The sequence below is a fragment of the Pagrus major genome, chromosome 15 (genome assembly GCF_040436345.1).
Source record: "Pagrus major chromosome 15, Pma_NU_1.0".
In the NCBI taxonomy this organism is placed as follows: Eukaryota; Metazoa; Chordata; class Actinopteri; order Spariformes; family Sparidae; genus Pagrus; species Pagrus major.
In genome coordinates this window covers 16,908,905-16,923,821 of record NC_133229.1, presented here as the reverse complement: position 1 = coordinate 16,923,821, position 14,917 = coordinate 16,908,905, and the positions used below count along the sequence as shown (strand labels likewise).

At 39.9% G+C, this 14,917-nt stretch overlaps 2 protein-coding genes across 2 annotated transcripts in view; one reads left to right on the top strand and one right to left on the bottom strand.

Moving 5' to 3' along the window:
- The window catches only part of LOC141009470 (serine/threonine-protein kinase 32C-like), a 75,747-nt gene extending 69,985 nt beyond the window's left edge, over positions 1–5,762 (bottom strand). The window contains exon 1 of the mRNA XM_073482112.1: positions 5,406–5,762. Coding sequence (XP_073338213.1) covers positions 5,406–5,487 — 82 coding nt within the window. The 5' untranslated portion in view covers positions 5,488–5,762. The remainder of the gene's footprint in view (positions 1–5,405) is intronic.
- Positions 5,763–6,968: 1,206 nt separating this feature from the next.
- LOC141009854 (leucine-rich repeat-containing protein 27-like) lies at positions 6,969–14,473 on the top strand. The gene is made up of 11 exons (XM_073482581.1): positions 6,969–7,082; positions 7,275–7,573; positions 7,750–7,880; positions 8,487–8,545; positions 9,153–9,305; positions 10,103–10,304; positions 12,078–12,218; positions 12,406–12,511; positions 13,047–13,123; positions 14,082–14,202; positions 14,316–14,473. Exons 2-11 carry the CDS (start codon positions 7,364–7,366, stop codon positions 14,409–14,411), a joined length of 1,296 nt encoding a protein of 431 aa, XP_073338682.1. The 5' UTR covers positions 6,969–7,082; positions 7,275–7,363; the 3' UTR covers positions 14,412–14,473.
- Positions 14,474–14,917: the final 444 nt, after the last annotated feature.

Genomic DNA, 14,917 nt, shown 5'->3' with positions numbered 1-14,917 from the left:
TTCCTCAAACCATTGAGGCCTTCATTACATCATGTTGAAAGAGAGAGAGAGGTGGGTATTTTGAATAGGAACAGTTTCTACACATTTGTTTACTGCAAGTTTTAAGTTGCTATAAGGGAAATACCAAACAATGTGGACTGTGGCCACAGTCTGATGATACTGCAATATGACCAGGACAGTATTCCCCACCTATTGTGTTACTGCGAAGGCCAATTATGGTGGCCCTCTGCTGTGGCAAGAGGCCAGTAGCTGCAGGCAGCCATGAAGTGGAGTTGAATAAAGAGAGTGAGAGAAATTGAGAGTATGTAACAGAGATGAAAGAAAGTGAGAGCCTCAGTATTCAGTGCAAGTAATCAGCCATCTCTCTCTGCATCTATCTTTATCCTCTACCAAATCTGCTTTCATTGCCTCATACATTTATCCTTGACGGGAAGTGCAGTTACGCACACACTCAGACATTCAGGCACACACATATACGCCTACACAAAGAATAGATGTTTATTGTCCACAGAAGTGGAAATTTGCCTTTGGCTTAACAAGGATGATCAAATGCACACAACAGTGTAACAACACAATACACAGAAAACACAATTAAGAGCATCTTCTACATGCACAATCATGCACACACTTTGAATACTTGGTAAATCCTTTGGAGAAAAAATAACAAGTACACAACGTCCGTGCCCAAGCTCAATTAAAGCAGGCATTTGTCAAATCTGCACTTTCTCCTGAATACTGTAGCACATTTACAACAAGTGCCCTTTTTCAAACACGACAAGCAAGTGCTGTTCCAAGTTGGGATGAGGAATTGGAGAGAGTGAAGTGCTCCTTTGTCTGGAGCCTGGCTAATGGTTAAACTGAACAGCCTATACACTCAGTCAGTCGGCTCCTACTGTGATAACAACTCATTTACTAGGTCTGGACCCAACGTTTTGTTTTGTTTTTTACAATCAAAGCTTCTATTGAGGTTTTCAAATGAAGCTTTGAATGTCTGTCGACATGTTTTGATGTCATCACCCTAAAAAAATAAAACATCCATCCATCGCACAAAATCCTCAAGCGAATGCAGACGCATAATATGATTTTTTTTATTTGTAGTAACAACGGAAGTAATTTCCTACAACGTTAGAGCCAAAAATCGATGTTTTGTTATTGTGGTTATATAAATGCAATTTATGGTGCTGTTAGATTGCTGTTAGACTGTCCTTTTAATACAGGTGCATGCCTCCCTTTGTGTGCAAAAAGTGCGAGCTGCTTCTTTTGACAGGAGTGAAAATGTTATTTTTGAAGGGTAAAATATCAACTGAAGCAGAATATTTCATTAGATAAAAACATGTGAATTTTGGAAACTTTTTGGACATTAGGACCGCTCCGGAGTTATTGGAAATTTTTAGATCACACTCAGAAACAATCCTACGCAGTCCCCAATGGAATCTAATTCTACAAATCGTATAATACTGATAATATTAGATGATAAAAATAGACTAAACTTCATCTGCAGCTGTGCAAAAATACCAGGTTTAAACAGAATGGATCGACATACCAAAAAAAACAATTATATTATGAAATTATTAATGAAGCTTCAAAGCTTTAAACTATTTGATTCTACATTGTTGTTTACATTATGGTTGCAATTAATGACTGTTTTCTTTATTTCCTCCACCAAGGAGGTTACATTTGAACCTGTGTCCATTTGTTGGTTGGTTTGTCAGCAGGATTACCCATAAACTACTGAACAGAAACTTGAATGAAGAATGGGTCTTGGCCCAGAATAGACCCCATTAAGTTCTGGTGCAGATCCGAATGAAGGGAAAGATCCAGGAATTTTTTTCTCACTTTCTTTACCATTGCGAGATAGGGCGTTTTTCTAAATTTCCATTAATTTGTCAGGAGTTATGTTCTGAACTACCTCTTGGCCAGGCACAGTTAACTCATACAGTCTCAGCTGGTTGCCTTGCGAACTTTACAGTGATGAAAAGGCTCCAGAAAGTTACTCTTGCGAGCCTAGAAATAGTCCAGCACATCTGAAATTGAACAAGCTATGATCAGTGATTTAGCATTCAAAGAGAACAAGAAAAGACTTCACAGATGAATGATGATAAAAGACATGCTGAAGAGTCTAATAGACCAGCACAGACGGCTTAACCTCCATTTATCTAGCACTGACTTTTATTCATTTCTCACCCTGGATGCTGCTGTCAAATAGTTTCAGTGAGAAAAGCAATGCAGAAACAGACAGGATGTGCACCTCAATCAATTCCACAGCCTTCCTCTGCTAATCAAACTATGTGCCAAAAAAGCCCTTTTGGCAGCTACGCTTGGACATCAACCTGACCACTTGATTATGTTTGCAGCCTTTTGAGCCAAACGCTGCTCTTATATTACTGCCTAATGTAGGCCATATGCTGTTTTCCAAGAAGCCAAGAGATACTGTTTCTAAGAGACCTGACAGACAGCGAGAGAGTTGCAGTCAGCATCCACAATGCAGTGCACCATGGTGGTTTGCTCAGACTGTTATCAGCGCTCGGCAGCTCTTTGAAAGATGAACAGGGGAAAAGACAAGCAGCTGCTTTACAAAGACGTTAAACTGTGCAGAATCAGCGCTTCACAAGTGCTCAAGGTGATCAGACTGATGTTAACAACCAACCACCCACTTTACTCCGTACCTACTGCTCACTGTGTGTGCAGCGGAAGACTATTTCACTGCTGCATTAAGCGACAAACTCTAGAGTACATCCTTGAAAGAGCAACATTGTGTAATCACATCAAACGCATCTTTGCATCAAAGAACAGAGTGGACCTCGATCTATGGATCATGGTAGTGGATATGACAAAGGCAAGTATGAAGAGCATGAAGACGCTCATGATGCAACTGCACTGACTCTTGACACAGTTAGGCTTGGGTAAATTCTCATTTAAACTGATACCGACACCAGTACCACTACCTGGAATTTGGCACCCAACGGCACCTTTTTTGGGTACTTTACCCTGTCTCTCTCTGACGAGAAATGTAATTTCAGTTGTAAAAAAACGTTGAAGCATCGCTTCAAAGGAGGAATCTGTTCAAAGACCTGGAAGCAGCTGGAGAAACTGTTATTACTGTTTGCGCTTTCCTCAACCTGGACACCTGGACAAAAATATAGAAACTGATAAAGCACATTATTGGACTATATAAAAAATATAAATAACTGTCAAAAGGAAAATTAATAACAAACATTAGAGGGCAGCAATACACCGTTGCAGCGTCTAGTCGGCCTGGTCCAAAGAAGGAACACTGGCATTGTCTGTTGTGTTGTTGTTGCCTGTAATATTTCCCAGAAATAGTATGAAATTCATTCCCTACTGGTTTCAGACTAATAACCGCACATACTGTTTTAGCATACCATCCAGCATGTTGGTAAGAAATTTCTGACTCAGCCAGTGCCTGAGTTTTAGTTAACGCTAGTAAAAATGCTACGTCAACCAAAACGGTGAAAAAAGCTATGTCTTTTCTTGTAACTCTTTATGTAGCCTACTCTGATTTTGCATCAGACATAGATCAGTGGTTAAAACAGTTTTCCAATGGAAAAAATGTCCAACTGATTTCATATATCATTGATTAGCAGCTAATCAATTGTTAACTGTGTCAGTGGTAGAGTTGCCGGTGGTGGAGAAGCTCCAGCTGTCAGAGCTGAGGGGGTCCAGCGTAAAGGAAAGATATTGCTTAAAATTTGCATCCGTAGTCGGTACCCAACTAGACACAGCGGATGGAAACAGAAACTGAAGCGAGAAAAAATTAGCTGCCAGCTATTTCAATAATCAATTAATCGTTTCAGTCATTTTTCAAGCAGAAATGTCAAACATTTGCTGGTTTCAACTTCTTAAATGTACAGTTTTGTTGCTTTTTTTTGTCATTTATGATTGTAAATAAAGAGTCTTTGGGTTTCTGACTGTTGGTTGGTCAAAAGAAGCAAATTGAAGACAACACTTTGAGCTCCCGGCATTTTTTTCCTATCGTTTTCCTTTATATAAACAAAAGGAATAATTTATTATTTGTGAAAATAATAATTTAGTTGCAACACTAGGTTGTACATAAAAGGCACGTGCATAAGGTGGTATGGAACCTGACTTGTGATAATAAAGATGATAGAGGCTCTCTCTCTTTCTTCACATTCAGTGTGTGGAGAAACGCACCATCTCAGCCTTTAGAGTCTCAAGGTTTCTCCCTTAATTGCTCTACAGAACAGCTACAGAAACAGAACTGTACTGAGTCCGACCAAGAATCTCTCTCTCGACCTTTACATATCAACCGATGTGGGTCTTGGCTTTGATCAACTGCTGCAGGACAAAAACAGACCACTTAAGGCTGTAGGGCCACTCCTATTCTTTTCAATAACCACTCCCCTGGATACTAATCTGAATTAGAGCTGCACACTTTTCTTGAAGGCCATTGACAAAAAGCTGTAAGCTTAATTGGGTTATCCTTTTAAGTAGGAACTAAACACACACATGCATGCGCGCACACACACACACAGGCCATATGACCATATCCCTGCAGTGAAATGACCTCATTTACTCAAGTTTTGCCTGTAACTTGGCCGGCACGTTGATGATAGCTCTGTAGCAACACTGGCTCTCTCTGTAGTCTATCACACAGATTCAGTGATTCAGTGCTGAGCTTGCTGGGTGCACTTCCAAGAGGCTTATTTCCCCATACAGTGACAAGAGATCGTGAATTAACATTACTTCCATGCATGACACTAATCTTGTCTTAATTATGCAATTAACTAACTGTCTTCAAATAGTCCACACTTCAAAGACCCCATTCAGGCACTGACGTATTTTCTCAGAGTATGAGCAGATATGTCACAGTGACTGAGTGCTAATGCTACACTTACTTCACTGCCTTGTGAGAGACTCGTTTTATCTGGACAGAGGCTAATTTGACGTGGAAACGTCCAATGCTGTCAGTGTGCGCTATGTGGGCGCCATTGAGTGTGATGAAAACACAAATCTAAGGTACTTGGCATCTTGTATTAACGCCTCTGGATAATGTAAGTGACAGACAGATTAGTTGGAAGTTGGACTGGACGCCTCCAACATCTCCGAAAACACAAAAACAGCTTTTTTGTTGAATGTGGGCAACACACGCCATTTTTTTTTTTTTTCTTTTTTTTGTAAGTCCAACGAGCTAAACAGCGCCGACATTTCAATTCGTAGTAGAAACTTTGACAACTTCTGTACCACCAGCCCAACTTGTGTCAAAATACAGGCTAGTGCTAACTTGATATTTTGAGATATTACAGATTAAATACCGACAAACACAGCTGCAAGTCAAAGCTACAACTTCCAAAGTAGTGTTATTTTAGCTAGGGTTTTCTCTTTTTTGTGGGGGGAAACCCGCGCTTCACTTTTCCATCACTTACCATCCTCCTTTTCATCGAAAACTGGTCTCTTTGAAGAACTATTGGCTCCCATCCTCTTCTTCCACTTGCCCCAGTGAAACATTGATGCTCAGAGTGCATTCCTCGCCTCTTGAAGAGAAACTACAGCTCTGTGTTGGACACCCTCCTCACAAGACTGTGTTCATAACCATACATTTTACCCAAACCGTGTCCGTTATTTTCGCTTTATTTATCCGTTGTTCAGCCTGCCGACAGTCTGAGCACCGCGACTTAAAGTCTGTCTAAACCTCGGGAGAACAAAATGTGGCAGGCGCCGACGGACTGCAGGTTATTTCGGAGGAAAGACTGCTCGGTTCGGTTCAGTTGGAGGTAAATACAATCACTCGGTACTGGTTGTGTTCAGTTGTCTTCCGTAGCCTGCCAGCCAAACCGAGAGACTTATGTTTGTCGGGGCTGAGAGTAGGAGCTGCGTCGAGTTACACACGGTTAGCTTAAAAACGAAACCGGAAGTCGAGCGATTTTGCCTTAAAAATAAAAGCTTGAGATATTGTACAAGCACTGCAGTCGCCTCAAGTTGGCAGGACTGGTAGGTGTGACATACATACACGGCACAAGGTACGTGAACTAATGTGGCTATAATCTATGTGGCTATAGATTAATTAACTTAATAAATTATATTGAACAATTTAGCTTACAGCAGCGGTGGAGTCCGGTTCAGTCAATAGACTAGGACTTTACGTCTAATTGCTTTTAAAATACAAAATTAATTTAGCCATGCTTAAATGTATCCTTGGCAAAAAACAAAAAGAAAATGCAAGAGAATCTATTTTCCACTGCGGACTCAAGCCTATATAGCTCTTACATTAAAGTCCGACGTGGAGCAAACAAAATAAATACATCTTTTTTTATATATAGCATTTATATCTCACATAAATCCTGGCGTTGTGTTTCAATCTTAGTTCTTTTTACTTTTAACACAAATCCTTCGTCAAGCAGATCCTTACATTGAAAGTGAGAACCGGAAGCTACCCCCTGGTATTCCGACTACCTTGACACTTGTGAGAGTAGTGTGACAGTTTCTGGCCAGTGACTGTAGTCGACGTAGCTCTGTATCACAGACTGTCATGCATTTTAACACATAGGGACCATCCTCTGTAGGTGAAGCCCGGGTAGCTCAGTACAAACTGGAGGGGCTTGCATCGCCTCTTACCAGCAGCAGAGCACTGGTGCCATCCTTCAGCTGAAATGAACCTCAGTGAATTATTCCACAATCTCATTAGAAGATGGATGGGTGGCGCCGGCGGGATCACTGAGGGGGGAAAAGAGATTTAACACAATGTGCACACTCGATTTATTTTGCTGCTGCTGTTTGTTGCTGTTACAAAAATGCATTACAAAGACTTGACATCTAGCTTGTTGTTCAGTGGTTTGCATGTGACACTTACAAAGTATCAATAGCTTTTTACATACATTTAAATAAGTCAATGGTTTATGCGTTGTACGGGCAGTTCGCCTTGTTTGCACGTGGACGGTTGCCGTAGTTTGTGTTGACGTCGTTGCCATGGTTACGACGTCAAACTCGTGAGGCGGTAGCTGAAAGTTAGCTTAGAGTTGAAGTATTTCGTATTGTTTTTCTCTTATTTTGAGAAAGTATTGTGTCTTGTTGACAGCTTACGGGTATGTTCACTGAGAGTAAAGGTAAGCTAACACGCAGTGGTTGAACTTTTTGCTAAAGTTAGCTAATTTAGCTACTGTTGAGCAGCAGCAGTGAATGAATAGCTAACACTTGCTTGCTTGGCAAGTTTAACCTCATGTAGAAGATTTTTGTTGTTCAGACAAAAAAAACCTGTCCGTTGAATGTGATACTGACATGAACTTTCTTATTTTCAGACACCCCAGAAACATGCCTGTGCAAAAAGACCCTTGAACGCCTCAAACAATAGTCTGCGTAGACTAAACATCTCAGCATTACTTCCACAATGTCTTCCCCAGAGAAGGAGGATGTCCCTGACCTGCAGCTGAGCTTTGTCTTTGGGAACAGTGTTGTCAAACCACAGACCCCCTGCATGCCGCCTGGGGAAGCTGAGCCACAGGAGCTCCCTGAATATTATTCAACAGAGACTTTGTGTCTGAGTAGAACTGAGCTGAAGCATGTTACAGATAGTATTGTGAACAATAGCTCACTAAAGGTCAGTTGGGACACCTTTGTGCATTTGTCAACCTCTACCCACCTAGCTGCTTCTGCAGTGGTTTTCAAGCAAGAAATCAGTCTTGGATCCAGTAGAATATTTTTTATGTCAGTGTAATTTTTTCGTTTTCGTCTGTATTGTCTGTTTATTCTAACTGTACACTGTATTGTCTTCAGTATTTATACCTTGAAGGCAACCAGATATCTAGTATCCCAGGATCATTGTTCATCAGCTTGCCCAACCTGTTGTGGCTGGACCTCAGAAATAACCAAATTGCATCACTGCCTGCTGAAATTGGCTTGCACAGGTACGTTTGTTACACTTTGAAATATTTGCTGATTGATTCCAAACCTCTCAGCCAAGTTTCTTTGTCCCATTTCACAACTTTTTAAGATGATTTTTTCTTTTTCTATTTTAGAGCTCAGTTTAGTAGCATTTGCTTTGAAATTGAACTCACAAAATCATGATTCTCAAATGTGGCAAAATGAGATTCTTTATAGACATCTCTACCCCTATATTGGCCTATCAGAGATTATTCGGTATCAGCATATATGTTGCCCGATATGCACTGATTTGAGAAAATTATTAACTGTCGAGAGAAGTTTCAGTTTCAGTGCACTGATGTCATTTTGGACAATAAAGTGTATTGTAAACTGTAAAATACCCTGCCTCCATTACATGCTTATATTCATCAAGTGCAAAAAATGTGTAGTTATATATAAACACACATATATATGTGTATATGTATATATTTATATATACATGCATTTTACATACGTAAAAACATAAAATATAATATGGGTCGTGTTCTAATTATATATGTTTCAGGCATATTTTGTACAATTTCCTCACGTTCAGTTTAGGACGAAACATATGTCTTGGTCAATATATATAAGTGATTTTGTTCACTTAGGTCTCTGAAAACATTACTGCTGGAAGGAAATCCCATCTCGGAACTTCCAGAAGAGTTGGGTAAGTTAAGTTGAGTCACCTTTACCAGCAAGCAACATCTCTTCCTTTTAAAATAGCAAGCTGTTTTTATGTTTCGTCAGTTTCAGTAAACCTCACTGGCGGCACATTTAGATTTAGATTACATGCAAAGAAAAACTAGTAGCTATTATTAACAGAAAGAATACAAAATATGGTTACAAATGTTTTGCTTTCCTCTAGCGCTGCAATGATTACTCCGTTTGGTTGTCAATTATTCAATTAATCACCAACTATTTTGAGTTTGAGAAAAAGTCAAAATTCTCTGATTCCAGCCTTTAAAATTTTAATATTGCCTGGTTTCTTTACTCTTGCATGACAGCAAACTGAACATCTTTGGGTTTGTAGACAAAACAGACTTTATTTCCCATTTTCTGACATTTTATAGAGCAAAAAAAGAAATAATCATTAGTTGCAGCTGTACTTTCCTCTTAGCTATTGTCACTAAAACTGTTAGTGATACACTGTATACAATATGTAAGATTCCTCTACTGATGCGCTCCCTGCAAATTAATCTGGAGTATCAGCTAAATGGAAAAGTGTAACCTGTAAACCTGTGCAGAGAGATTCTTTACTTTCCCATTTTCCCCAGGAAATGTGATCACCCTCAAAGGCCTGAACCTGAGGAATTGCCCCATCACTTTCCCCCCACAAGACATTATGAACCAGGGTCTCCAGAGCGTCCTGCAGTACCTCAGGCGTGCTATGGCTCAGCGGCCAGTTAGCACGAGGAATACACCTCCAGGTGAATCAAAGGCACCTTCACTATGAACAATGCAGCAGTGCGTTGTTCAGTATGCACGTGCATTGCAGCCATCTGCTCTTTTAGTCAGAGATAGGACGGCTGGCCACAAAAATAGCTCCTTGCCCTGGTACCACTTCACTGGTGTGACTTCTGTTGCCTTGGAGACGGCGCGTGCCACTCGGCTGACTCTTCCCCTCTGTAATATTTTTAGCCGGATGAAAATGATCGATAACCTGTGGGCTCTAAACAGGAGCTCTCTGTCACTAAGCACTGTCTGGAGGTAATCACTGTGAGAAGCCCAAGACAGCCCTCCACAGGAGAGGCTGCTGCTGCACAATGAGCAGAGCCAAACCCCTCAATCAAACCATTTATCTCCCTGTCTACAAGGTTATTAACAGAGGCAGGACTCTGCTGTCCTGAGGGAAATCTCCTCTCCTTTAATTGGCTCAGAGTATAAGTTTAGCAGATTTGAATATATAGCATTCATTTACATAATGCATTGTCATCGCCCTTTTATAGGTGCTATAACATGGAGCGTTTAGCCAGTTTCAGTCTAATTTACATGTGGGTAAAAGTTACATTCAGCCCCTTGTTTTCTTAATTGAGTAAAAACATGTTGATCACATATTCTGCTTTTTTAATATTCTAATTTTGTTGGTAAATGCTGGCACTTCTTTGCTGCAATTGGAAAAGAATTCTGTTTTCATAGTCAACCAGTTGTCATCATGTGCTTCTACCTGCCAGTATTTGCTGCCCCCGCATTAAACTTGTTGCTGCCATGGCTGTGTCATTGGTAGAGTTGCCAGTGGTGGAGAAGCTCCAGCTGTCAGAGCTGATGGGGTCCAGCGTAGAGGAGCAGGAAGAGTCGGTGGATGAGGACGAGCTGCAGAGATTCAGGGAACTCAAACACAAGATGAACCTGCTGGACAAAGCTGAGCTGGGTTCAATAGCGCAGAGCGTCAGAAACCCAAATTCACATTTTCCTTCTCTTAACAGAAGGTAAGAAATAAGAGATTTTTTAAGCGATAAAGTGAGAGGAAATTGTCTTGACATTTGGGGAAATGGTCTTATTTCTTAGAGAGGATTGATGCCACTTTCGTATGTCAGCATTGAATATAGAGAACCAGAGGCAGAATCTTCATGACATCTTCACCTGATTACACAATTGACTCCTACAAATTTCTGTTTTTAATATTTGAGTTCCCTATACTTGTTTGCTTTATTTTGTGTCCTTCTGTGTTTTCTGTCTGTAACTATGTGTATTTATGCTGCTGACTGTCTTGTCTGGGCCTCCCTTGAGAGAGATTCTTAATCTCAGTGGGATTATCCTGGTGAAATAAGGTTAAATAAAAAAAATAAAATAAATAAAGCTACAGCTGGGAGATACTTAGCTTAGCGTAAAGACTGGAAGGAAAGGAAACAGCTTGCCTGGTTCTGTCCAAAGTTGACAAAATCTGCCTCCAAGCACCTCTAAAGCTCACAAATAACTAAATTAAATAAACTATATCTTAAAATGTGTTAAAATGGCAATGTTACCGGGTTTTACTTGATAGAGTTGCCTGACATGTATCAGGAAATAGTCACACATAACATCCTGTGAAACAACAAATTGTTTTGCACTTCAGTTTTTAAATAGAGTTTTTAAAGCGAGAGAACATGTTAATTAGTGACTTTAAAAGGTGCCCGTAGGTGGATTAAAATAATAAGTCAACTTTCACTTTTGATTTCACACTGGGGAACGAGCAGAGATGATCACCAAAAGTATAAAAAAAACATTTCTGTTTGAAATTACAAGTGATGACAAGCCCAATGCCAGCAGACAAGACACACATCAAGCACACAACACTGACACGAGACATAAGGCACCGGCCTCAGGCGAAATACCGCATTTTTATGGAGTCCCGCTGGCTTTAGCTTCATGTTTAACAAAAAGACATGAGAGTGGTATTGATTTTCTCATCTCTCTGCCAGAGAGCGAATAAGCACATTTCCCAAAATATCAATCCATTCCTTTAAATAAAACGTTTAGGCCAGTTACAACTGTGATTTGCACATGTAAAATATCAGCAACTTTATAATAACCATCATTAATAAATACTAAATTTATGAAGCAATTTTAAAGGTCTGTAAACATAAGTTGCACCTTTATGCTGGCCATCCTAATAATGATTATTAAAGAAGTACACAGTATTTATTAACCATTTACAAAGTATTATAAACATCAGTTGCATCTTCACAATAAACAACTGCTTAATAAATGGCTTATGAAGCATTTCATAGTTTGTTAACGATAAAATAACTATTAACTAAAGTTTGATTAACTATAAATTTACCATTTATTAATGATGGTTATTATAAAGTGTTACCAAAATATTTTTCCTGTCAAAACAACGAGTTGTTTACTCGCCCCTGCCATTGTTTTTTGTGCTGTGTATTTAGGCAGCATACACATATATTGGACATATATCGTTTTTCAGCTGCTTAGATAGACTGTGCAATAAAGTTGAAAGTGTTATAGGTTATGTAATAGCAGGACAGAGGAGGTGAATTTAGTTTTGTTTCACTAGATAACTTTTGTGCTGATGTTTGGAGTTGTGGTGGAGAGCCAAGTATGTGGCACGGTGCCATGGAAAAGGATAGCAAAACACTTTTTAATGACATTCTCCACAGAGGAGAGAAGTGATAAAAAAAATCTCCAAGGCTGTCTCCGCTGGGACTCGGGGCTCAGGAGAACAATAAAAGTAAAGCATTTTGTTTCAATTTATTTGTCAGAAAAAAGGCAGCCACCAAGGCCGGCATAATTCCCGAGCTCCCCCTGTTTGACACTCAGCACTGGAAGAGGCCAGAAGAAAGGAGACAAGCTGCCATGAAAGAGCTGAAAGAGAAACAAGCGCTTCTCGAGCAGAGAACAAAGTAAGTTGAGTTCAACATAATAAACTATCCTACTGTACTACATTTTGAACATTAATTGCATTTGATAAATTGCACAGAATAGTCTGGCCAGGTAATACCAAATATACTATGCCCACTATGTAAGAATAATCATTTTTTACCATTTTTTTGATCTATTACATTGCATTGTTATCCGTCTCTCTCATAGAAGCCAGGAGGCTCTAAGGAAGTGGCATACACAAGCCAGGATCACACAGGAGAAGAAAGTCCCTGAGCTCAAACGGAAGGAGCAGGAGAGACAAAGAAAACTGAAGGTATGTGTGGAATAAATCACCTGAATGTCCACCTGTCAACCTGCCAGCCACCAGGGGGCAGGAGAGCACCACCTCTGTCACATATAGAGGGCTATAATGGTACATTTAAAATTACCACTAGATAAAACATTCTGATGCTGGTGGATGACTTTTCAGGTAGTATCTGTTGAAGGCAGCAACACATGCGGGTGCTTCAGACAAAATGTGTTCCATCAGAGATCTCACAGCAGCAACATACTGTACATGCACGCACAAACAATGCAGATGGATGATTTTGTGTTTTTAGACTCTCCGCTGTATTTCCATGCATATAGCTGAAGAACTCACTCAACTTCAGTGTAAATATTCACTGGAAAATAGAATAAAAACAACCTATTTTGGTAATTATACACAACAAAGCTTTTATGTTGCAGCTTTAACTGTTTGTAGGATGTGTCGCAGCAGCTGTACCATCGTATATGTACACAAGTGCTGCACTCTAGAACAAAAATCTTGTGATCCATGTGGTAATAACCATCTCCCCTCTCTGTTACAGGAAGCAGAAACAGATTCAAAACCAGGTGTGGAGGACAGCAGTGCTACTTATCAGATTCAGATGCATGAAGGGAACAGGTAAATGGGAACTAACACTGGCCAAGACGTTTGTTGTGTCAGTGTGACCGGAGGCAACTATTTTTGATAACTGATTAATTGGTTTGAGTAAAAAGGTCAAAATTCCCCTTATTCCAGCTGCTTAAATGTGAATATTTTCTGGTTTCTTTACTCCTCTATAACAGTAAACTGAATATCTCTCTGCTGACATTTGAGGACTTCATCTTGTGCTTTGCGAAACCAGTGACTTATAAGTCAATCGAGAAAATGATCAATGGATTAATCAAGAATAAATATAATCTTTAGTTGCAGCCCTAGCTTGAACACTGAATGTACAAATTGCTGGAGACATTTTCACCTAAAATGTCAGTTGTAGCCTTGTTTGCACAGTCAACATATCATTTGTCTTAAAGTTTCAAAATCCCTCCATAAAACTCGAATGATTCTATTTATCTCCATTATCTCTTTTGTGATGGGTACAGATTAAATGAAGGAAATGGATAAGTCATAATGTCCATCTCATCAGTGTACCTGATGAAATACATTTCGAACATTTGGTGTTTACACTTTAAATACTGACAGAGAACATTATGATCCATAGGGGTGCAGACAAAACAGTCTTTGTCCATATAAGTATCCACCAAATGGCATTTTGCATGGTCTAGAACTGCCATGCTGGAAAGCTGGAGACACCTAGTGGACAAAGGGAGACTGTACACCCACCACAGAACATTAGCTGTTTCTTTTGTTCTTCTTGGGCAACATTATGCCTAAAAACAGATCAACCAGTTAAGGTAGTACACCAAGACTTCTCTGTCTTCATTGATAGAATAAATCTAAACTAAGGAGAAAACAGCCAATCACAGGTTTGCATTTTTAAACAGACATAAAGGCTCCAACACCACTGGCCATATTTAAGTGTCTAAATATTCAGTGTTTCGCTGTGAAATTGTGACATTTGACCCGTGTGGCCCCCCAGATCGGCCCGTAAGCTGGAGCGGCAGATCCATGCCCACATCGAGAGGATGGTGGAGAGACGCAGGAATCCCAGGGGCACGGCCGCTGAGCAGATGGAAGCAGAGGAGCGAGATGTGAGAGAGGTCAGACCTATGCTTCATTATGCACACAAGTAACACATCCATACTGAACTCATAGATTATTGATCTGAATTAACAATTATTTTTGTTTTGCTTATTCCCACTTTGAATGACAGATGAGGAAGCTACAGGCTCGGCTTCTGGAGAAGACGAGGAATCGGGGAAGACATCTTGAGAATTGTTTCACTGTCTTGGCAGCAGAGTTTCCTTGACAACTGACAAGAGATCATAATACCTCTCACTCCTGCTGTTTTCTGGTATTGAATTCACAATCAAAATTATCTGCAAGGACTTATCTCTTTACCATTGTAATGCTCCTTTCTTAAAGAAAAAATAAAGATCACAAGGCGGTTTCTGGGCGAGTAAGTGTTTTGGAATTTTCCAGGGTATATTTCTTTCTTTCTTTCTCTTGGACTTCTGCGAGGCACCCTCTCTCTTATACGGCGGTCCTGAAGCGCAGGACCGCAGTCATGTTTCACATTTACATGACCATAGTACCTCAAATATGTACAAAACAAATATGCTGCTGCTACATATTTACTGTGTGAAATGAAGCTATTCAGTTAAGTATTACATTTCCTATGTAAATAAAAAGTTCCAGCACACAATGTGACTTAAACAAAGCGTAAGATACAAGAATCTTTAAGGGGGAATTAGAAAATAAAGGTAAACCTGAGCTCAGTTCACCTATGATCTACGCTCTGATGGGCTTTTTTGC

Bases quoted from the DNA above. Each gene is read 5' to 3' on its own strand.
- LOC141009854 (XM_073482581.1), top strand. From the start codon at position 7,364: ATGTCTTCCCCAGAGAAGGAGGATGTCCCTGACCTGCAGCTGAGCTTT. The intron at 7,574-7,749 runs GTCAGTTGGGAC...TATTGTCTTCAG, and splicing joins TGAACAATAGCTCACTAAAG to TATTTATACCTTGAAGGCAA. The intron at 8,546-9,152 runs GTAAGTTAAGTT...CATTTTCCCCAG, and splicing joins GGAACTTCCAGAAGAGTTGG to GAAATGTGATCACCCTCAAA.